The sequence below is a fragment of the Monomorium pharaonis genome, chromosome 1 (assembly GCF_013373865.1).
Source record: "Monomorium pharaonis isolate MP-MQ-018 chromosome 1, ASM1337386v2, whole genome shotgun sequence".
NCBI classification, from domain to species: Eukaryota; Metazoa; Arthropoda; class Insecta; order Hymenoptera; family Formicidae; genus Monomorium; species Monomorium pharaonis.
The window spans coordinates 31858938-31881804 of NC_050467.1; the positions used below are offsets into that span (position 1 = coordinate 31858938).

At 38.5% G+C, this 22867-nt stretch overlaps 2 protein-coding genes across 2 annotated transcripts; both read left to right on the forward strand.

Moving 5' to 3' along the window:
* The first annotated feature begins 7368 nt into the window (after nucleotides 1-7368).
* LOC118647029 (uncharacterized protein F54H12.2-like) lies at nucleotides 7369-8466 on the forward strand. The gene has a single exon (XM_036291143.1). The coding sequence runs from the start codon at nucleotides 7369-7371 to the stop codon at nucleotides 8464-8466; it is 1098 nt and encodes a 365-aa protein (XP_036147036.1).
* Nucleotides 8467-9777: 1311 nt separating this feature from the next.
* On the forward strand, nucleotides 9778-10359 carry LOC118648875. Its single transcript, XM_036295372.1, has one exon. It carries the CDS (start codon nucleotides 9778-9780, stop codon nucleotides 10315-10317), a length of 540 nt encoding a protein of 179 aa, XP_036151265.1. The 3' UTR covers nucleotides 10318-10359.
* The last annotated feature ends 12508 nt before the right edge of the window (nucleotides 10360-22867 follow it).

Consider the following 22867-nt stretch of genomic DNA (forward strand, 5'->3'; position numbering starts at 1 on the left):
AGACAGAATCCAGCTTTACACGTCGCTTGTGCGTAGCCATTGCCGTTTGTTGTAATAACTCCCCCCGCGCGCCTAGCAATCTCTAGGTTCAAGCGCTAGGGAGGGGCGGCCGCCGCGGCCGGGCGCTCGGCGCGTTTGCATTTGCCGGTAGGCCGGGCTAATACAAAAAATTTTACAAGTCTATAACTCGTTAACTATTGCGAAAATGGAAAAACGATAAGGACTTTATGTTCAGCTTAATGCGCTCTACCTGCTTATAAAAATTGCATAAATCTTTACCAAACACCCTGTATATGTACTTAATTTTTTAAAATTTATTAATTTATGTACATACATTTTATTACAATAACAATTTAAGGTACCGTATCTTGCGCGAATAATTATGTTTCCAAAATCCGCACAAATACTTACAGATTTATAAAATATAAAAATTGTTTTATAAAGTGTATTCATTTTTGGATAATTTTTACCGAATACTTTAATTTAAAAAAATGGACTAAAATAACGATATCAGTATTTTTAAAAAAAGCATAAAAATTTGTAGAGTTTTATAATTTATTATACACAATAAAAAACATTTTGTATTTACGTTAAAATCGGTCCTGTTAAATTTAACATAAATTTTGTTATTGTGTAAATATATTGGTAAATTTCGTAAAATAGGATACGTAATTATTAATAAAATTGATTTTTTACATTATTTTTTGTGTCAAAATTTAAAAATAAACTGTTTGAAATATAAATTTTTTTACGAAATCATATTTTATATTAAATTCATATTTTATATTAAAAAATTAATTATGAAAAAATTTTATACAAAGATTAGTTTTATATTTAACTGCACGCCAACAAGTTAGACTTAAAACAAAATTACTAAGTTATATTTCGATGCTTGAAACATCTTTAAATCCTCCTTTCCTCCCTACCCCGAAATACTAAATAATTTGATTTAGTAGAAAAATTTTATTTATCATTAAGAATCAATGCAAACCGATAGGTGATCTACAATTCGTTGAAATGTTTAATATATACCGGTCGAAAGAATTAATGTACGAATATTATCATATATTATATATACATCGCTTAAAAGGACGTGTTTCAAAATATATTGGTTATTCGAGAAACAATACCATATGCCTCGATGAATTAGCTGGAACACTCGCACCGAATGATGAGAAATCTGGGTACGATCGTTAAGTGATCTACAATTCATTGAAAAAAATATTAATTTTGTAATACTTTGAATATATCCAGATGAGAATCAGAATGCAGTGTAAAATTAATTTGTATTTAGAGTTTTAAATCTTAAATTTTCATTACTGACGCGCCGTTTATTTTTATTGCTTTTTAATGTCTTTTTTAAATTAATTATAAATATAAATTTTTTAATAAAAATTGCAGTAAAAAAATATAATAAAATTAAATGTAAATAATTTATGATAAACTAGAATTTTAATAAATAAAATTGCATTAGTACATATTAACATTTATGATGTAATAATTAAATTTCTATAATTAATATTGAACTGATTACTTAATTTTTGAACTAATATAATACTTAAAATGAAATAAACGTTTTTTTCTTTTTTGTAACTTTATACTAATTTACAGTACAATTACAAAGAACAGATCAATTATTAAATTATCATTACTTTTAAACGAAGGAATATATTGACGATAAAACGAAGAAACAATAATAAATTAGAAAATTTAAAAAAGAAGTATTTGAGAAAGAAATAGAAGGAAAAATAAGAAAAAAAATTTTGTAAAGAAAAAATAAGTAAATGTTATTACATAAGTAGGTATGTACCACTATGGGGAGACGCCTGTGACGTCACTGGCGCCGTCCCCCACCTTTCTACGACGGCTCCAGTGTCACAGGCGGCTACCCATAGTGGTACAAATGTTACATTTATGAAATCTCTCTCTCTCTCTCTCTCTCTCTCTCTCTCTCTCTCTCTTCTTCCTCCCTTTTTTCCCCTCTTGCATTTACTTGCTTCCCCCACCACCACCATAAAATTTTTTAAAATATACTTTATTGGTACAAATTTTGATAAATACTTATTTATTTTTTTTTTTAATCTAATAACAAAAGCACATCCTTAACATAAAGCTTAAAGAGAGGTTTTTTTAAGAAATAAAATATTTTTAAAATAATTTTTGATTACAAATATTTATTGATTACATGTTACATTTTACGACATACATATATTTCCTGTTGCAGTAATAATACGAAATACGAAGTAATCTTAAATATTTATTTATTGATTACATAAACACGTTTCAACAAATACATATACATATATATATGCACGATAGTTTTACAATCCATAATAATACGAAGTAAAAACTTGTATATTTTAAAGAATATATAATGGTACATAATTAAAAAGCAATACAGAGCGACTAAAGATACACATAACGATTAAGTCTGTACTCTTCGCTCCATAGTGGTCAGTAGTGTTTTTTTTAATTTTATCAGGGGTAAGCTTTTTAAAATATTTTAATTCAAAATCAAAGTCAGATCTCTTATTACAAATGAGCTGGATACCCCTATAACACTTCATTTCAAAGCTATTAGGCGTACAGAGTTTCATAACGTTATAACAAATTCCGAGCATAAAACATGTAAACAGACTTTCGATAAAAGAAGGCGTGAAGGATCTTATGGTTCATTACTGTATGGTTATTGTAATTTATAATTATTTATTATATGCTTACAATTTCTTGAAATAAAAAATATCGATACAATAAAAAAGTTTTTTTTACTTTACTTTTTAAAATATTTTAATACTTAGATATTTTAATATTTAGATAACTATATTATGGTGTAAGAAATCTTTTAATCAGAAACTTCCGCCAACTTTGGTTAGTCGCTAAGATGGATACGCGTTGGAAACATCCTTGGACTTCTATGATCTGTGGTCCCACAGGTTGTGGTAAAACCTTCTTCGTGAAAAGATTTTTTCGAAACATAGATACTATGAGCGACACCAAGTTTGATCGTATATTGTTTTACTATTCAGAATGGCAGCCAAGTTATACTGAATATGGTGATAATGTCGAATTTCGCGAGGGTCTACCACGAAATGATGATTATGTTAATGATCTACGACCAAAACTTATTGTTATTGACGATCTTATGCGCGAAGCATCTGATAACACTGTTGTAGATTTATTTACAAAAGGGAGCCACCATAAAAATATAAGTGTTATTTTTATCACACAGAATTTATTTCATCAAGGTCGTGGTATGCGGGATATTTCGTTGAATGCTAATTATATAGTTGTGTTTAAAAATCCTAGGGATAGAGCCCAAATACAACATTTAGCTCGTCAAGTTTATCCGGAGAATATCCGGTTTTTACGGGAGATATATAACGATGCAGCATCTACTCCTCATGGTTATTTATTACTAGATTTAAAACAATCTACACCGGAAAATTGTCGTTTTCGTACACATATATTTCCGGATGATGAGTATCAATATGTTTATATACCACGTAAAGAGATAAAGAGTAAAAATATAATACGAGAAACACAGCTCCGATAATCTACATCTAATATTTTATACAGAGACTCACTTAATATATTTATACCCAAGAGTTAATTCAAATCTTGTCAGTAGCTAAAACATCTCTTATATTAACAGACAGGCAGATAACAGCGATTTTTTATTACCAGCGATCACGTAATTTGTATAATGGCACCGCCCGCGCATATTTTATTCGGTCAAAAACATGCTTCAATACTACGGGCATTATGTCATCTTAGTAGCGAACAACGAATTGCTATCTTGAAAAAGGCTGATCCGAAACTCGTCAAGTGTATATGTGAGTGTGCTTTAAACATATTACGTGGTAATGTGACTCTTAAACAACCATATAAACAGCGTTTGAAACGTTATGCGCACATATTACGACGACTAGCCAATAAAAACGATTCTTGGAAGAACAAAAAGCGCTTAATCGTACAACGAGGAGGCTTCTTACCTTTATTACTAGCACCTATATTGGGTACTGTATTATCTCGTCTTATAGGAGGTAGCTAAAGAATAATGGAATACGCAAAAAAAAATGGTCTTGATACCAGAAGAAAAAGTCGAGCAATTAACACATGTATTGAATAATAATAATAAAACAATTCAAACACCTGGTACTACATTAAGTAGATTAGATGAAGAAATGCGTGAAATTCTCAACTCAAGCAAATTTGCGGACGAAAGAGAAAAATGCAAGGCCTATTTACATATACTACAACGTTATCTATACTTCGTGGAAGAAGCAAAACGTAACACATCACCTTTTAAGACTAGCCTTGATAATAACGATTATAAAACAATACAATCAAAATATTCAGAGGATGAAGAGATGAAAAAAAAAAAGACTGTCTAGACGACATATTAATTTTGGATAGTGTGCCTTTAAAATTTCGTCAAAAAGCTAAACTTTTATTAAATCATATACATTCTAACGCTTCTGATCGACTAAGTTGGGATAAATATGGAGTTGTCACTATTAACGGTTTGAAAATAGATGAATCTAATATTATCGATCTTATAAATGACGCTATGCGTTCTAGAAAAATGGAAAGACCTGTCGGAAGACATCATTTTGCATCACTCCTGCGTACTGTAAAGATACCCCGTGAATTGATAGGAAACCAAAATTTTTGGTCAAATGATTTGAACACCGACAGTCATACGCTTCAAATACCTAACATTGTATCGTTGGATGCTGGTGGAAGAGTACGTCAGACATCTGACTCGAGCGAGTTTTTCACGGATGATACCGACGTCTACGAGCGTTATACTAATAAGAATAATTGGGAAAGTTTAACCCCTTTAAATAAAAAAAAGAAAAAATAAAACTAAAGTATGAAGAGATTGGAAAAAATCTATTACAACCCTTCTAATAAGGCCTCTTTTTCTGGAGCGCCGAAATTATTACGTGAAACAAATAAAACAATTTCCAAAGACAAAACAATTGCATGGTTGGAGAATCAAGATGCATATACGTTACACAAGCCTTTACGACATCGATACCCGCGACGTTTTTACAATTTATATAATATTGATGATTTGTGGGAGGCAGATATCGTAGATCTACGGGCAATTAAAAATTATAATAACAATTATGCATATTTACTGGTCGTTATTGACGCTTTAAGTAAATTTGTTTGGGTTGAAAAACTGCGGGATAAAACAAGTGCTGGTGTTGCAAAAGGCTTAGCACATATACTATCACGCAGTAATGGTAGACGTCCTATTGTTCTACAAACTGATCGAGGTAAAGAATTTGTAGGGGCAGCCACACAGATTTACTTAAAAAATGCAAAAATTGGTTTTCGAGTAGCTCGTAATCCAGATGTGAAAGCAGCAGTTGTCGAACGATTTAACAGAACGTTAAAAGAACGTATATGGAGATATTTTACCTACACAAAAAATAAACGATATATTGATGTACTGCAAAATATTGTTGATGCGTATAATCGCTCATACCACAGCGCTATTAAAATGGCCCCCCAAGATGTAACATTGAATAATGTTCGAATTGCTCGAGCAAATCTTCTGCATAAATATGCTTGTAAACGTACCCGTATTCCTAAATACAAGGTCGGTGACCTTGTGCGAATCAGTAGTAGCAAAGCTGCATTTGCGAAAGGTTATGAAGGTGGCTGGAGTAAAGAAATTTTTCTTATAATACGTATATCCATACAACCACAGCCACCGGTCTACTTTTTACGTGACCTTCAAGGTGAAGACATCGACGGCGTCTTTTACGAAGAAGAATTGACCAGAGTTCAACGAGATTATGCAAAGACAGATCTTAGGATTGAAAGAATAATTCGCCGTAAAGGTCGAGGCCGTACAAGACGTATCTTCGTTAGCTGGCGTGGTTTTCCAGAAAGTTTTAATAGGTGGATAAAGCCTAACGATTTGAAAAAAAAATGAGGGATAATTTTTATGTAGTTTTGCCTAGCAACAGCAGTATCTCATATTTTCCGGATAACACAACGACACATTTTATTACACGATTACCACAACAATTGCGTTTACAAGGTGAATGGGGCGTTTCTTTAACTGATATTCAAATACCTATGACATTTCTTCATCTTCCTGAAGATGAAAAAACAATAGTAAGAAGAAACTATATCATCGAACCACAGATGCTTGATACATTGAGGGGTGTAGAAGAAAAGCTAAATATATTTGTAGAACACCACATTATACCACGGGGTTTCTATCAGACAATTGATGATTTTATTACAACAGTGAATGGAACATCGTTGAGCGAGCATTTAATTTTTACATTAGATAGAAACGGTTATATTACAGCACAACGTTCCTGTAAACATTGCCGCGAATATAAGCATACTATCCAATTATCGCCAACATTAACACAAATATTTGGATATGATTCGGATATGAAAAAAAGAGGGTATCATATTTTGTATGGTGATGATGAAAAACCTTGGGTAGCATCTAGACCAGCTAGTTTAATCAGAGCATTACCTGCGACGTTGTTTGTATATACAGATATATGTGAATCTTACATTACAGGTGATGTGCAAACACCATTACTCCGTACCGTATCTTTAGATATAGAATCGTACGTTTATGGTTCGGTCAAACATAAAAGTTTTGCAACGTCCAAATATATACCACTACTCCATACTTCTTTGCAAGCAATTGAGATTGATATAAGAAATGAATTTGGACAGCCTATACCATTTGAATACGGTACATTAACTGTAACACTGCACTTTAAAAGATTAGATTAGATTAGATTAAATAAACATTAAAAAGAAAAAATGACATATTACGATGAGTATTTTGATATTCAATATGGTGGTGGTAGACAGAGCGGTATTGAACGCATATATGTAGGGTCAGCGAATCAACGAGGACATGGAATTGGTAGTTTTCTCGGGGGACTTTTTCGTCGTGTTTTACCTCTTTTGTCAAAAGGTGCAAAGGCTATCGGTAAAGAAGTTGTTCGTTCTGGGATGAGTGTAGCTCATGATGTAATACAAAGAGATATACCGTTTAAAGAAGCATTTAATACCCGTATAAAAGATTCAGCTGAGAAGTTAAAACGGAAAGCCGAAGAGAAAATCGATATTCTTATGGAGGGATCGGGGTATAAAACACTGAGAAAATCAAATATAGGGCATTTAATTAATGCTCGTGACAACGGTCATATCGTGAAACAACAAAAGAAAAAGAAGGCGACTTACCATAACAGAACAAACACGTTGAAGAAGAAGAAAAAGAAAACAAAGAAGAAGAAAAAGAGCTACACAAGGAACAATCGAACTATTGTTGATATTTTTCAATAATATATTTAACGCTAAATAACAACAAATATGGCCTTTTTACATGCTCATTCATGTGAATGTCTTAAATCAGAATTGGAATTATTCACCGTACCACCCACACAGGCAACAATTGAAAACTCACAATGGATACACTATAAACCGATATCATCGTTAACTGATGATTCACCTATAGAATTTGTTGTACCGGGACAAGGAGAAGAATACGTTGACTTACCACATACAATGTTGCATATGTGCGTTCAAATAAGGCCTACTGTTTACAAAAAAAAAACAGAAGTTGTTACAGAAGCTTCAAAATCCTCAGATGTAACTGATAATCTCGTAGGGCCTGTAAATAACTTTATGCACTCGTTATTTAATCAAGTGGATATTTTTTTTAATCAAAAACTTGTATCACCCCCAAACAACGCTTATGCTTACCGAGCTTATATAGAAACATTGCTTAATTATGGTCCTGCTGCAAAAAACTCTCATTTAACGAGTGTAATGTGGTATGAAGATACAAGTGGTGCAATGACCGAATTCGATTTAAATCAAGGTTTTGTAAAACGACATTCATTAACAAGTAATAACAAGAAACTTGATCTTATGGGCCATCTACATTGTGATGTTTTCAATCAAGAAAGATTTCTGATCAACGGCGTAGAAATGCGCTTACGAATGGTACGCTCGAGAGATAGTTTCTGTCTTATGGATAAAACTGAACAAAATTTCGAGGTTCATATACTTGATGCTACTCTACTTGTTAGACGTTCAAAGATTTCACCGGGTATATTATTAGCACATGCTAAAGCTCTTTCGAAAACCACCGCGAAGTATCCTCTTACGCGTGTTGAAGTGAAATCTATATCTATACATAGCGGTATATACGGTGAAACACTCGACAATGTAATATTAGGTCAAATACCAAAACGTTTAATAATTGGCTTTGTTGATAATAAAGCATTCAACGGAAATCGTAAACTTAATCCTTTTAATTTTCATCATTACAAAATTAATTACTTATCTCTTTATGTAGACGGTAAACAAATACCTAGTAAATCGTTACAACCAGATTTTACGAAAGAAAATTTATATATGGATGCCTATCATACGCTTTTTTCTGGAACAGGTTACATTTTTTAAACGAGGGGCAATTCTATTTCCCGTGAGTGTTATCCAAACGGTTATTGTCTTTTTGCATTTGATCTACACCAGATCTTTTCAGCAAATGACAATACACATTGGAATTTAATGAAACACGGCAATGTTAGAATGAATGTGCGTTTCGAAGAAGCGTTAGAACATACATAAATTGTATTATTTACTGCTGACATATGATATATTTTTCTGAAATTGACGCCTCAAGACAAGTAATTGTGGATTATGTGGATAAGTGTGCATGAGAGAGAGAGGAGAGAGAGAGAGAGAGAGAGAGAGAGAGAGAGGAGAGAGGGAGAGAGAGAAGAGAGGGAGAAGAGGGAGAGGGAGATGTAGAGAGAGCTGGATCGGGCCGAGGTTCTCTGCAGAGCGGAGATGATATCTTATCGCTCGCTAGACGTCATCGCCGAGTTCCTCTCAGTCTCCCTCTCTCTGCCCCAGGAGAAACCTGGAGCGCCCAGGAGAGAGGAGAGGAGAGGATGAAATAGTATTACAGAAACAGTCTGAAACTGCGGTACTATGGGGACAAGCACTACAGGAACAGACACAGCAGTAAAGATCTTATATATATTGCACCGTCAGTCTTCGTTAGTTCTTGGTCATATACACTACTACAGCTATCAGTAATTCTCTCTCTTTTCTTGCTGTTATAATTATACAATATGGACATCGTTATCGATATACAAGGCTTCAAGGATACTGAAGAATCTTTTTTTCCAAAAGAAGTTGCTGTTGTCTCTGTAAACACCGCCCATTGCGCTCATTGGATCATTGCACAGCCGTATTCTTTTACTGAACTGTCTACCCGTTCAAAATCTCAAAACAATTGGCTCAGTAAAAATTTTCATGGTATTGAGTGGTTTGAAGGAGATACACCGTATAAAAGCTTATGTCGACATTTGAGAGCTGTTACACAACTTACCAACCGAATATTCACTAGAGGCGCTAGTCAGCATTTATCCAACGTATTACTAGCAGAAACATTATAAATTTAGAAGAAGAGCAAGAATGTCCATCATTTCATCGTTTACCACAGTTAGAGCAAACTTGTCTCATTCATAACATAAAAAGTAAAACAAATAATAGGGAATATACATGTGCTTTAAATAATGCGTTACGTATCAGAAAATGGCTTAAAGATTATGGTCTTTTGGATTCTACATCATCGTCACCATTATCGCCACCCGCCCCATCATCTTCTATGACATGGTATAATCGTGATAAGCATCAAAATACTAAAGAAGAAGAAGCAGTAGAAGAAGAAGAAAATAATTCTCCACGTAACTCTTGGTGGTTATGAATAGTTTGCAACTGCGAGCAGCTTTACAAAATATTCCTTGTGACACCGCCGGTGTTTACGCGGCGGATGAAATACCAACTGTTTGGAGTAAACCTGCAGGAATTATTGCTAATACCGATGATCACACAAAACCCGGAACACACTGGGTCGCTATGTACGTCGGAAGAGACGGCGTTGGCCACTATTTCGACAGCTACGGATTACCACCCATCATCCCTCAGCATCTCAAACGGCTTAGAAGAAACTGCAAAATCTTATTCTACAACCCTCAACAATTTCAAAGTAATACCTCTGACGTGTGTGGACAATTTTGTGTTATGTTTGTGCATCTTATGTGTACTGGTTTTGGTATGCATCGATTTCGTGATATCTTTTCGAACGATTTATCACGAAATGATAAAATAGTTCGCAATTATTATAACACGTATATGACACACCAACAATCTTATATTTCAAATAAAAATCAATTTATAGGTCGTGGTATGTCTCATTCAGGTTGTGCGTCACAAACACAAAGTTGTTATTCGCGAAAATAATAATATATCTTATATTAACCACAACTATGTAACCAATAAATATTTAAGATAGTATTTTGTATTACTTCTGCAGCAGAAAAAAAATATGTCGTAAAATGTAACATGTAATCAATAAATAAATAAATATATTATTTGATTATTTAAAAAATTTTTTATTTCTTAAAAACCTCTCTTTAAGCTTTATGTTAAGGATGTGCTTTTTTGTTATTAAAATAAATAAATAAATAAATATTTATCAAAAAATTTGTACCAATAAAGTATTTAAAAAAAAAGAGAGAGAGAGAGAGAGAGATTTCATAAATGTAGCATTTGTATCACTATGGAGTAAGAGAGAGAGAGAGAGAGAGAGAGAGAGAGAGAGAGAGAGAGAGAGAGATTTCATAAATGTAGCAGATTTCATAAATGTAGCATTTGTACTACTATGGGTAGCCGCCTGTGACACTGGAGCCGTCGTAGAAAGGTGGGGGACGGCGCCAGTGACGTCACAGGCGTCTCCCCATAGTGGTACATACCTACTTACATACTTACTTTTGTTTTTTAATTATTTTAATCTCTCTCTAACTCTCTCTCTCTCTCTCTCTCTCTCTCTCTCTCTCTCTCTCTCTCTCTGTCTGTCTGTCTGTCTTTTTTACTCTCTCTCTTTCACAAATATCTGTTTCCTTCGCCACCGAGTGGAGGGTATATAAGCCCTCCACTCGCGACAAGAGCCAGAGCTTTTCCGGCCTGCGCACTGAGCAGACCGTACCTCCTGGTGCATTGAGCCAGGCATCCTAACGCGCACACTGAGCGCCTTAACCTATCACACGATCCTGCCTGGCACGCAGTGAGTGCTTTCCTGGCCACGTAGTGAGAGGTCACACACCGCCACGCTCCATACCCGAGCTCTCGGCCGCGCACTGAGCGGTCGCCGTCGTTCCGACCCGGGGACTCCGCAGTGAGGAGGAACTGGCTCCGCGACTTGTCACCACGCGGGGTGACAACAACAGCGTCGAGCGATCAGCTGATGCGCCGAACAGTTGGTACCGGGTACAGCGCCGACAATCGCGCCGATTCACGCGCCGCTACGCCGCCGGCCAGGCTGGCCACCGCATATAACAGCGCCGCTAGCGTTAGGCCTTAAGACCACAGCGTATCACCGCGCCGCAATCTACCGACACCGCGCCCGTCGCTAATCTCCGCGCCGACCGACCGGCACGCGTACCGCCGCAGCCAATCGGGGCACCGCACCGACACCGATCACGCACAGGCGTACATTGCGACATATATAGTTGCCAGCACACAACGCAAGGCTACCTTGCACGGCGAGGCTACACACTGTACATAATAGCATAAGGACTTGTATATATTAGCATAGGGGTTATTAATTGCAATAAATCACATTATACCGAATACCGCCGTCTTCTCACTTATTCGAGCCCACCGCCCGGACCCTGAATCCCGCGGCTATCCGTAGCCAATCGGCACACAGGATTCACGGTTACAACTTCGTTACTATTTTTTATGGTCAAAATTATTATTCTCAAAACGCAAGTATTAATAATCGCTAATGTGATTCGAGCATTAGACTATTACTCTATTTTTCAATTGTCAATCGCAATCGACAACCAATAAAATATCGCGGTTTAATCGTGATAAAAATCTGTTAAGAAATCTTCAAAAGTCGATATTTATAGGTCAGTATTCATAGTTGAATCTTATTTCAAGATTGTCTTAAGCAATATTTTAAGATGCTAATACAGCTCTGTGATTGGCTGATGACATCTTATGACAGTACGTCAGATGATCTTAAATAAGACCTGACTATGAATACCGGTCATAGATCAATTTCAAGCAATGTTTAAAGACAGACAATTTTTGTCTTTGTAGATAATTCAAATATTGATAATTGTTGAATATTTTTACTTGATATTGAATTTTATTTTAGATATGAAGTATATGTAATTGGTTGTCGTGATTGAGTCTTGTTCCACCGAGAGTTTAAGTAGGGTCAGAGTCAGGTTGAGGTAAGGTACAAACCAAGCCCCTTAGTTCCCACCGAGGGTTCAAATCGGGTCAGAGTCGGGTTGAAGTGTCTTTTTTGCGGTGGAAACGAGCTGAACTCTACCCTAACTCTACCCCAGCTCATTTCCATCTTAAAAAAAGTTTACCTCAACCCGACTTTGACCCGATTTGAACCCTCGGTGGAAACTTAAGGGCAAAAAAGAGTTAGGGTTACAATTGGTTTGCTTGTTTCCACCAAATCAGAATTACATCAGAGTTAGAATAAGGTTGGCTGTTACCAACTGTTCAAAATGGTTATAAAGGTTATAATTCTCATCATGGATCCGAGAGTGATAATATTTTTACAATATCAAAGTAATATGCAAAAATGTTTTCGTATTTTGCAAGATCGGCGACGAAAATTGGCACAAAAATTTAGGCGCACAATATTTATAATTATAAATACATATTTACTTGCGTTTGAATAAATTGCAGTACAATTAAGTTTAAGAAAATCTCCGCGAGTTTGGATGAAACCGAGTTCTGTTTTTTTGGGAAAAGATTGTGCTTATAGAATACTTACACGAAGACTGGATCGAAACATTCAGAATGAAGAAGTCTGTATTTGATTATATATGTAACAAATTACAAGACAGATCGCAACTTGCAGAACCATTTTTGGTATCTAGAGAACCAATTTCTGCACAAAAGGCAATTGCAGTCACCATATTTTACCTTGCAAGCATTAATTCCAGTTTTGTTTTATAGTATCCGTTATCCGTCCTTCCGATTAACTAGGACATCTTTTGTACACAAAAAAATGTAATGATGTTAAAGGAATTGACACAATATATAAATATTACAAATATAAAAATTAAAATGTACAAACGTATACACGATGCGCAATGCTTCTTTTTCTTTTATAAATTTGGGTAGTCTTTCCCGATCTTTGCTGAAATATACACAACGCAATGTAAATTTATTTATTCTGTTGGCAACACTATAGTAACCTTGCAGCCGCCAGCAAGAGCCGACGCTGCACCGATCCGAGACATCCGGATAAACGTGGCGAGAATGGACGAGGCGCCGAAACATACGTTGACGCCGGCACCGAGGCCGACAACGACGCCGAGGACGACGCCCGACTCGGACATACTGACGCAACCGGCAAGCCAGGCACCGACGGACAAACCGAGAGTGGATGACGCACCGGTCCCGCCGAGTCAGCCAGCAGCCCAAAATCATGGAGGGGACGAGGGGGAGTCCAGCGTTCCCTCAGTAGGACGTTACGTCACGCTGTAGCGTGCCAGTGGCGTAAACTCAGTGCGCGTAGGAACAATAACCCGTGCAATTTAATTATAAGAGTAATTATAAGTTGTTAGTCAATAAGTGTATATATATATCCAAAGTGTGCGTTAGTCTAAATTTGATAATTATTAAGTAATAGTATTAAGAATACTCGCAACGGCGAGACCGCATGTAATAGTCTGCGTTTAATTCGCATTATATTTTATATTCAGTCATATAATAATATATTTTTGTGATTGTGCGTGTAGCGGCAAAAGACCGCATATTATATTTTATATTATATCCAATATTAACTGTAGAGTCACATTATAACTGTGATTACATTATAACTGTGATAACATTTTATACTCAATATTGTCATAGCGGCAAGAACCGCATATTCGTTATATAACGTTAAATTCGTTTATATTTTTATATTATTCATTATAATCATAATTCTGTTTGTAGCGGCGAGACCGCCGATATATGTCATGCAATATTAAATTCATTTATCTCATATTAATTATGGTTAGATACGCGTTAGCGGCAAGTCCGCATAAGTACTGTAAAGCATTACAATATTCATATATAGGTTTGTCATTGTGATAGCGGAAGAACCGCATTATAATTCATATATTTTTATAAAGGATTTATATTCGTATTAATAATTATTCATAGTTTGTCAAAACCAGACGTCGCGACAGCGAGCGGCGTGTTGCGAGCGCAGTAGAGCGCACATTGTATTCATAGTATATTTGTATTACGTTATAACGACACGAGGATGTCGGACTCGCGATAGGATGCGAGATTTATATTAATTTGTTTATCCGCATGTTAAATAAACGCAGTACCGCCCGATAAATGCACTCGAGTCATATGCGCTGAGCCGTGCGAGCGTGCGTGTGTGAGAGAGAGTGTGTGGCATGCGTGCGTGCGGGTAAATTTTATAGACTATATATTTGTGTGTTAAACGGCATAGCCGTAATAAATCTTATACGTTGCATGTTATTAAGCATCAATATTCCTTATATTATTTGTCACGTTCCGAATTAAGCACCTGTCTCCTTGTTCAGACAAAGACAGAGATAGCCGAGGACCGCGAGCGACTTAAGGCCCATGGGAATCAGCCAGCCGGCGTTTTGACAGGTGGAGGTTAGGTTGCCCATGGTAATACATACGCGACACGATTAGCATGTACGCGAGGCAAATTAATCGCGAGATTACGCTCGAGATTCCCCAAACAATAGTCCTCTATTTTAATATTCATTGGTGGGATACCATTTACCACATTTTCATAACGATAACTATATCGGAAGGACCGGAGGGAATCGCGACCGTTCTCTGGCAAGTCTATGATGCCACGGCAGGCGAGCCGGAACGTTTTGTATAGCCAACGCATAATTCTGCGTTAATTATTAATTAATATTAAATATGAAGTGACATTTAAGGCACGTTCACTTTGTAAGTAACGCAGGTCCACAATTTTTGTATAACGCGCATATCGCTGGACGCGAGCGCATAATTTCTTATTAATTTATATTGTTTAATGCCAATTGAGGCAATTCATTTCATTTGAACGATAATTAATCGTTTTCGGACCTTAAGCCATTAAGGCAGTCCGTGTGGATGGACCTGTGTTACCAATAGCGTTGCAGCATGGCTCGCTCGACGCTGTGGAATTCTTACGCATTGCGCATGCGGTGCCACAGCATCCGAGCGAGAACAAAGTAAGTGCGAGTGAGATACCATTCGATGCTCACCGATTGGCGGCGAAAGACGACCTGATAACAACAAGCCAATCAGCGTGCACTGGATGGTGGGGATGCTTGAGATCAAGCGGCTCAGCGAGAGAACGTTAAAAAAGTCTGCAACGAGACATCGTAGGGTACGTACGTGCGTACGTCGTGCGTTTCCCGCGTAACCTCGTTAACGTGTAATACGTATTAAGTGCATAGGCAGCAACGGGCGCGACTAATTAATTTGGTTTAGCGATACAACCCGCGAGCCTTGCCGGCAGATTATTTCCGCGCTGAAGTTGATCGCGAGCGCGTAATAAATTCGCGTAAGTCGAAGCGTCGTTGTGCGAGAGGCGACGCTGAGACAAGTGAATCGCGACACACGCGTGGGCGATTACGCCGCAGTGTGAGTGTGTGCGTGAGTGTTTGTAAATAAATCGAGTTGTGTGACATCCTGAAAGTCCCGACAAATCGTGCATTCCTGAAATTCCCATCCTGGGCGTTCCATTCATCGTGGCGGGAGATTGCGTCATCCAACGCGCACCACCCGACGGACATTCCAGAGGATTCTACCAACGCGGGGGTCCCCAGCCAAGTTCGAGCGGACTAAACAGCGAGGATTTCCGCATACCAAAGCCGAGCTGGCGACATTCGAGATCCGGCCGAGACATCTCAAGGGCCGTGACCACACCCTGGCGGCGGGGCAAATACACCGACCTGGCGACCGTGTAAAAGTAAGAAATCTTAAGATCCGGCAGGATTTTCATAAACCTGTAAGCATGTTCGGTCACAACCTAACTTAACCTAACTTGTTTCCATCGATTGCTATCGAACCTCATTGGACTCTACCTTAAAATTTTATTGGGTAGAGTTTAAACTTAAAATTTAGTGTTTCCACCGTAAAAACGTTCAATTCAATCCGACTCTGACCCGATTTGGAACCCTCGGTAGAAACTTGAACAATTGGTTTGTACTTTACCTCAACCCGACTCTGACTCTACTTAAACTCTCGGTGGAATAAGACTCATTGTTAATCACAATTGTGATGTAAGTGTGATTGGATAATTGTCAATTGTCAATCGCCAACCGTAGTTGCAATTCAATTTGCAATTGCTAGTGTGATTGAGCCTTTACGCATATTTATAAAGTTTATGGCCGTTAAAGTGGTGAATGTGTTTAACAGTTTGTTTATTATAAAATAGATTATCGATAGGATTTCATCAAAAGCGGGAAAACATAGAAAATTGTATTTCAGTAAGTATCAAGATATGTATGACTGTTATTTTTAAAGTAGACTCTTGAAATTTTACAAAGATAAAAGCATCAGGCATTAAAAGGAAAACGTAGTTATGTTATTCTTTATTTATGTTTTAACATGCTTATAATTATTATTCTGACAATCCAAATATTGATAATGCTTTTACAATTAAATATGTTAACATTTTATTACCTGAGCATATTCGCGGCGATGTATATCTTTGTTTTGCTTCTGATTTAATTCAAGCGTTTTGTTATATTTTTATTTTTTTTCAATACAGATTTTGAGGAATCGGCCCTTTGTATTGAAAAAATAATTCGTTAATTTTGAAAAACTAATTCGTTAATTTTATGAAATACAAATATAAATATCTACATATATATATAATTTCTGCATTCTCAATGTTTGTTTGCTTTTATCTAATTTTTACATTGTTACATTAAAAATTAAGTAATTAGTGGAAAATTGGAAATATTAATACAATTGAAACTATGCAATAATTATATGTATTTTTTAATCAACATATTTTTAATTATTACAGGGTTGAGGAGCATTTAGTTGATATTTGCTTATGCATTTGTGCAAAGTTTATGATTATTTAAATGGAATTGTGTTTAAGACACATTGATTGGATTATCGGTAAGATTTGATTATTAAATTTTATTCTAATAATCCAATTTGTGATAATGCTTTTATAATTAAATATGTACTAATAACATATTTTATAAAACACTAATATTTATTTAAAATAAGTAATAGTTTTCTATAATTTAAAAATAATTTAAAAACTAAAATAACTAATATGTAATATGGGGGACGTGGTTAGATTTGGTTCAATCAGAAGGCCCCCTTTTACGAACAATAAAACGTGTCGAATATATTTAATCTTTTATGTACACTTGTTATTGCGTAAGTGTATAATTGATCTCTTGAGGTAGCCGAAAGCTGGTTAGTACTGGACTTGGTGGGAGTAGGCGTCGCTCGGAGTAGCTTCTCGGTGGTTGTGACTTCCTCAGCACTCTTAGCCTCGGAAGAGGGTCCGTATAGGATGTGGAAGGATTAGGCGGCACCCGAAGGTGCCCGGAGGAAACTAGGTTGCTTCTATTCGCTGTCGCTGCCGAAGAGCTCCCTGAACACGGCTCGCTTCTTCTCTAGGAGAGCGCGGGGAATATGCTTCCCAGGTGTCTGAGGGAGCGCTCGTGGAGTCTTAGGGGCTTCTGGTGACGCTGGCGAAGAGGCGATAATATCGTCGGAGGAGACCTGCGTACCCCTGGTGGTCAGGTCTGAGATCACCCGAGGGCCGGTTGCGGTTTGTGTGGCCCGGCCAATGGAAACCGCAGGACCAGTTGTTGCGGTCTGCGATGCTCGGGTGATTTTTCCTCGACTAGCGGTCTGTGTTGCCCTGTGAATCGAAGGATGGCGCGGAAGACTTCGGGGCTGGAGACGGGGATCCCTGGGCTTCTCCAGGGAGAAAGCGATCCGGATTAGCCGCCACGGAACGCTGGTCTTCTTCGGTGTTGGCGGCAGCGGGGCAGCGTGGCTGTGTTGCCTCCCGGAGGAGTTCCTCGTCGTACCAGAGAGCTCGCCCGCGCCGAAAGTCAGATACACCGGGGCCCGTTGGTACTACTTCCAAAAAGTAATCGCAAGCGTAGTACAGGCCCTAATGAGCTCTCTATACGTGAAGCTTGGCTTGATTCCACGCCGTGGGTGGTCTGCTTATGTAAACCTGATGTTACATTTCTTCTTGTGAGTTGAGACGCCGCGCTTTCGCCTAGTGGCGACCGCGCGCACTACTCGCGGTCGCCGGGGCCGCTGACCTGGCCGCGGACGCTGCGTGCGCGCGCGCGCGCGTCGCGCTGTGGCGTGCCGCCACATGTAACACTAAAGTATATGTACATACACAGAAAAAAAATGTAATATAGCCAATAACACATGTGATTGCGGGCTGCCAACTACATAAAATACTCAATGCAATAATATTTGTTATTAATGCAAGTACAATGTTGATACTGAGATAGCATATATTATTGTATTGAGTATATCTATAATTGGCAGCCTGCAATAACATATTTTATTGAATATATTACTTTCTTTTTCAGTGTACATATAATTTTCTATTATATATAATATTGTTACATCCGGCGGGGTTCTAGGGAGCGTACAAGCAGAATGATAAGGAAAGGGAACGAAAACGGATATTAATTTAATTCGTTTATTTTCGGTAACACTAATCTTATTCGGGCCGGGATAACAGTATCCGACCTTATTGGTCTAATTTCGAGTATTACGGGCCCTTGATAGCCCGATTGGAGAGGGGTGCCTTGGTTGAAGGGCACGTTAGTCGCGTCAACCGTAGATGGCCCGGCGTCGGGGGCAGCCTCTCGGGGAGGCGGCGTTGGCGGTTTTGGCGGCGTTGGCGCGCGAGCCGAAAAAAGCTCCCGAGGTGTCGGGAAAGGTGCCGTTGGTGCTCTGATTAGCCCCTGAGGGAGTGGAGGCAAAAATACCCGCGGGTCGAACACTCCTCCGGACTCGTATTCGGCCTGGAGCCGCTTCAACTGAATACGGCGTCCGGCTCGCCGTGCTCTGCCCATTCTGTACGCAGTAATGCCATTTCTATAATTATCGCGCGTAAAACGCATGGTTCGATATCGACAATAAATGAGGATGGGATGGGGATCTCTTTATTTCGTGAATAATTTAATCGCTTGATCGCCTTACAATTGAGATGGCATAAAAGATTCGCACGGAACTGCTCAGTCGGTCAGAGAGAGAAAGAGAGAGAGAGGGTCTGCGCCCGACCCCTCCGAGGAAACGCGGAAAGCGCGTTCTCGCGGGGAGGATCGGCGTGGCCGCGCTATCGGGGAAGACGCGCGGACGTCGCGAGTCCTCCCGATGCGCAAGCAAATCTCAATCTCTCCTCCCCAAGACAATATCGCGGTTATCTACTTGAGGAAAAAGAAAAAGAGCTCAAGAGAGAGAGAGAGAGGGTCAGCGTCCGATCCCTCTGAGGTAGCGCGAAAGGCGCGCTCACGCAGGGGGAACCGGGGTGGCTGCGCTATCGGGGAAGACGTGCGGACGTCGCGAGTCCTCCCGACACGCTCACTCTCCTCCGTAGAACTCTTCACTAGGCAAAGAAAAAAAAGGGGGTGAGAAGAAACCCCCAAAAAAATGAATCGCTCAAGATTCGAATTAATCACTCACTTTATATATAGAACAAAGGGGAACAGCGCTGAACTCTAGCACCTTTACACACTTTTTCGTACACTTGCTCGCAATCGAATCTATATAATAATAATATAAAAAAAAAAAAAACGTAAGAGAGGGTTAGGTGCGGAAGTTGCCGCCTCGATTCACACAGATTGAGTATAAAACTACAGAAATAATTAAAGACCGAAATTCACTATTTTAATTCTCACTCAAACGGCTAAGTCCGGAGTATAATCTCGCGGAAATAATCAAAGTCCGAACTTCGCGATTTGATTTCACTCTCGAACGGCTAAGTCCGTGATCACAATTTCAATTCTCGCTTAAATAATCTAAGTCCGAAAAGCAATTCTAATAACGACACGCTACGTATTCTCTGTCAGGATCGAGAAGGCAAAATCCGGGTTTCGCCCGAAAATCTCGCCTTATATACTTCAAAGTGAGGGTAATCAGGGGTGAAGAGCTATGAGTGGCGGGTCGTAAATTACCTGATGCCTGTCAATTATTTCCGCAATTAGTCAATTTTTATACTTGATTCTACTTTTGTCAGATGGGGTTCCGTTCTCGCGCTCATATTCTCCACTTGCGCGGAGCGGGACTATCGCCCACTCTTTTTAATCGAACGAATTCCTAATTCTAGTTTTTCACTACGGACTTCGGGATACGACGCTTAGCGGCCACGGAGGTTCCGCGTGCTCTTCATCGCGCCCGGAGTCCGTTGAAGTCATTTATCGTTAATTAAGGACGCTCGGCCATCGCTGCCCCGCGCCGAATATTTCCCCACGATCGCGGGTGCATGGCCACGCGCAACAGTAGAGTCCTGTCTCCTCTCTAACGAATCATTACCAAGTTAATTTAATTAATTAACTTATGCGGTTTATTTTATCAGTCTGGGGCTGAGGTGCCTCAGAATGAATTTCCAAAAAAAAGGGGTCGCTTCCCTTTGGAGATTTTACGTTTCCTTCGGTAATTTGCTTATAATTAGCGTTTTAGATTAAGCATGCGTGCCATCCGTATGGACCGCATGCTTACGGCGCGTGATACCCTGAGCCCGGCGGCGCGTGAACCCCAGCGCCTAGCTACCAGGCAACATGATTTTTCGGCGCGATGCTCCACATGCTTGTAACGGACGGTGCGAATGATTTAGCCGGACGTAACACCCCCCTCCTTAAAATCGGAGCGCGATTTTTAGAGAGGCGCGACGCTGAATTTTGATAAATCTGTCGTTATATTTCTTTATCATTAATACGCAAGGTGCTGAGCTCATACGGAATTACAATATTTTACATACAGTATTGAACTTATACACTATTCTCAATAATTTTTATTGATGCAGTCTATTACGGTTTTAAGAACAATATCTTACGTTTCTAAGGATTATGATAATGCAATATTTTAAAGAGAGAAGAAAAAAAATGTTTTTTTTTTTAAATCATTTTTTTCTTTGATGACACGAATTTTAGCGCTAAATTAAGTTTGGTAATGCTCGTACCGTTTTGGTAATTTAGGAGTCTTAAGCCTAGGTGTACAAAAGAAAAATGATTATAGTAACTTAATTATATAACGAGAAGTGTATATACAAAAAAAATAATGTGTAGCGAAAAAAAAGAGAAAAAATAAAGAAGAAAAGAAAAAAAGAAAAAAAAAGGTTTTTATTGCGATGATATCACGTACGTTTTATTTGACGTGGAGATCACCGCGTTTGTTATTTTGACCGAGCCCGCTGGACGAGCCGTATCTTTAGTAACGGTGGCTCATCCTGGGTCGTGGTAGTATGCTCTTTTAAGTCGGTTAGAATGCACTACGCGAGTGCGATCTCTCTTTAGTTTAATCTTAATATTCCCGTTGTCGAGCGTCTCGACGATTCGATACGGTCCTGTGTATTCATGCGCGAATTTCACGGTTTGACCTTCGTTTAACAAGAAAGCGCTATCGCCAGTAGTGAAAGTTTCAGGATTAATTTTATTATCATAATATGTTTTTGATTTTTCCTTGGCTCTTTGTAGATTAATCTTAGCGACTCTCTGTAAGTCCGAGATTGTAGTGAATAGATTTGTTAAATGGTTCCCGTAGGTTTCCGGCTCCTCTTCTTGGTTGATCCCGGAAGGAACTCTAGCGGGTGTCCCGAAAATAAGCTCGTGCGGCGTAAATCCAGTACCCTCGTGAACTGCAGTATTGTAAGAAAAGGAACATCTTTCTATTAGTTTGTCCTAATTGCCTTCCTTGTCGATGAAGCATTTCAGATATTCCATAAGGACGTGATGTGACCGCTCTAACGATCCGTTAGACTGTGGATGAAAGGCTGTCGTTCGAAAGTGTTTTATTCGAAATTTCCTCATCACTGTTCGCATAAGCTGACTAGTGAAGTTCGTCCCTTGGTCGGTCAATATACTCCTCGGGCATCCAAATCGGCAAATAAAATAGTTTGTAAATGCTATGGCTGTAGTTTCTGCTCTGCAGTCGCTGATAGGAGCGTATATGGAATACTTTGTTAAGAGGTCTTGCATTGTAAGCAGATAAGAATTTCCTCGAGGTGTAGTTCTCAAGGGCCCGACGATGTCGAGTGCGACCTTGTCGAATGCTCGCCCCGGTGTGTCGGTCAGTGTCATAGGTTGTCGCGTCTTTTTCCTCACCAATTTCTTCAATTGACATGTACGGCATTGTCTTATAAAATCTTGTATATGTTGTTTTAAGTTGGTCCATGTATAACGTTTGTTAATGCGTCGGTAAGTTTTAGTTATGCCTTTATGTCCGCCGGTGGCTGACTCGTGGTTTTCTTTTATTATTTCTCTGCGATCTTCTATTGGCGGGATCGTAACGGTCCCGTTGCATATCGTAATTGTCATTTTGCGTTCTTGGAGACTGGTTCTATCCCAAAAAGGATAGAATTTCCTTCCACTCGAAGGTATCTATTTTGTCTGTTCTGCGTATACTTAATGACTGTAAGTTCAATTCATTGGCTACGTCGAGTAGTGATATAAAGCACTCCTTCAGAATATATTCGTCGGTGTTGGTACTTCGTCTTTCCTTTACAGGCTTTACAGACCACAGACAGAATGTGGAAGGGAATACTCGTGCCCTTCCG

Bases quoted from the DNA above. Each gene is read 5' to 3' on its own strand.
- LOC118647029 (XM_036291143.1), top strand. From the start codon at position 7,369: ATGGCCTTTTTACATGCTCATTCATGTGAATGTCTTAAATCAGAATTG.
- LOC118648875 (XM_036295372.1), top strand. From the start codon at position 9,778: ATGAATAGTTTGCAACTGCGAGCAGCTTTACAAAATATTCCTTGTGAC.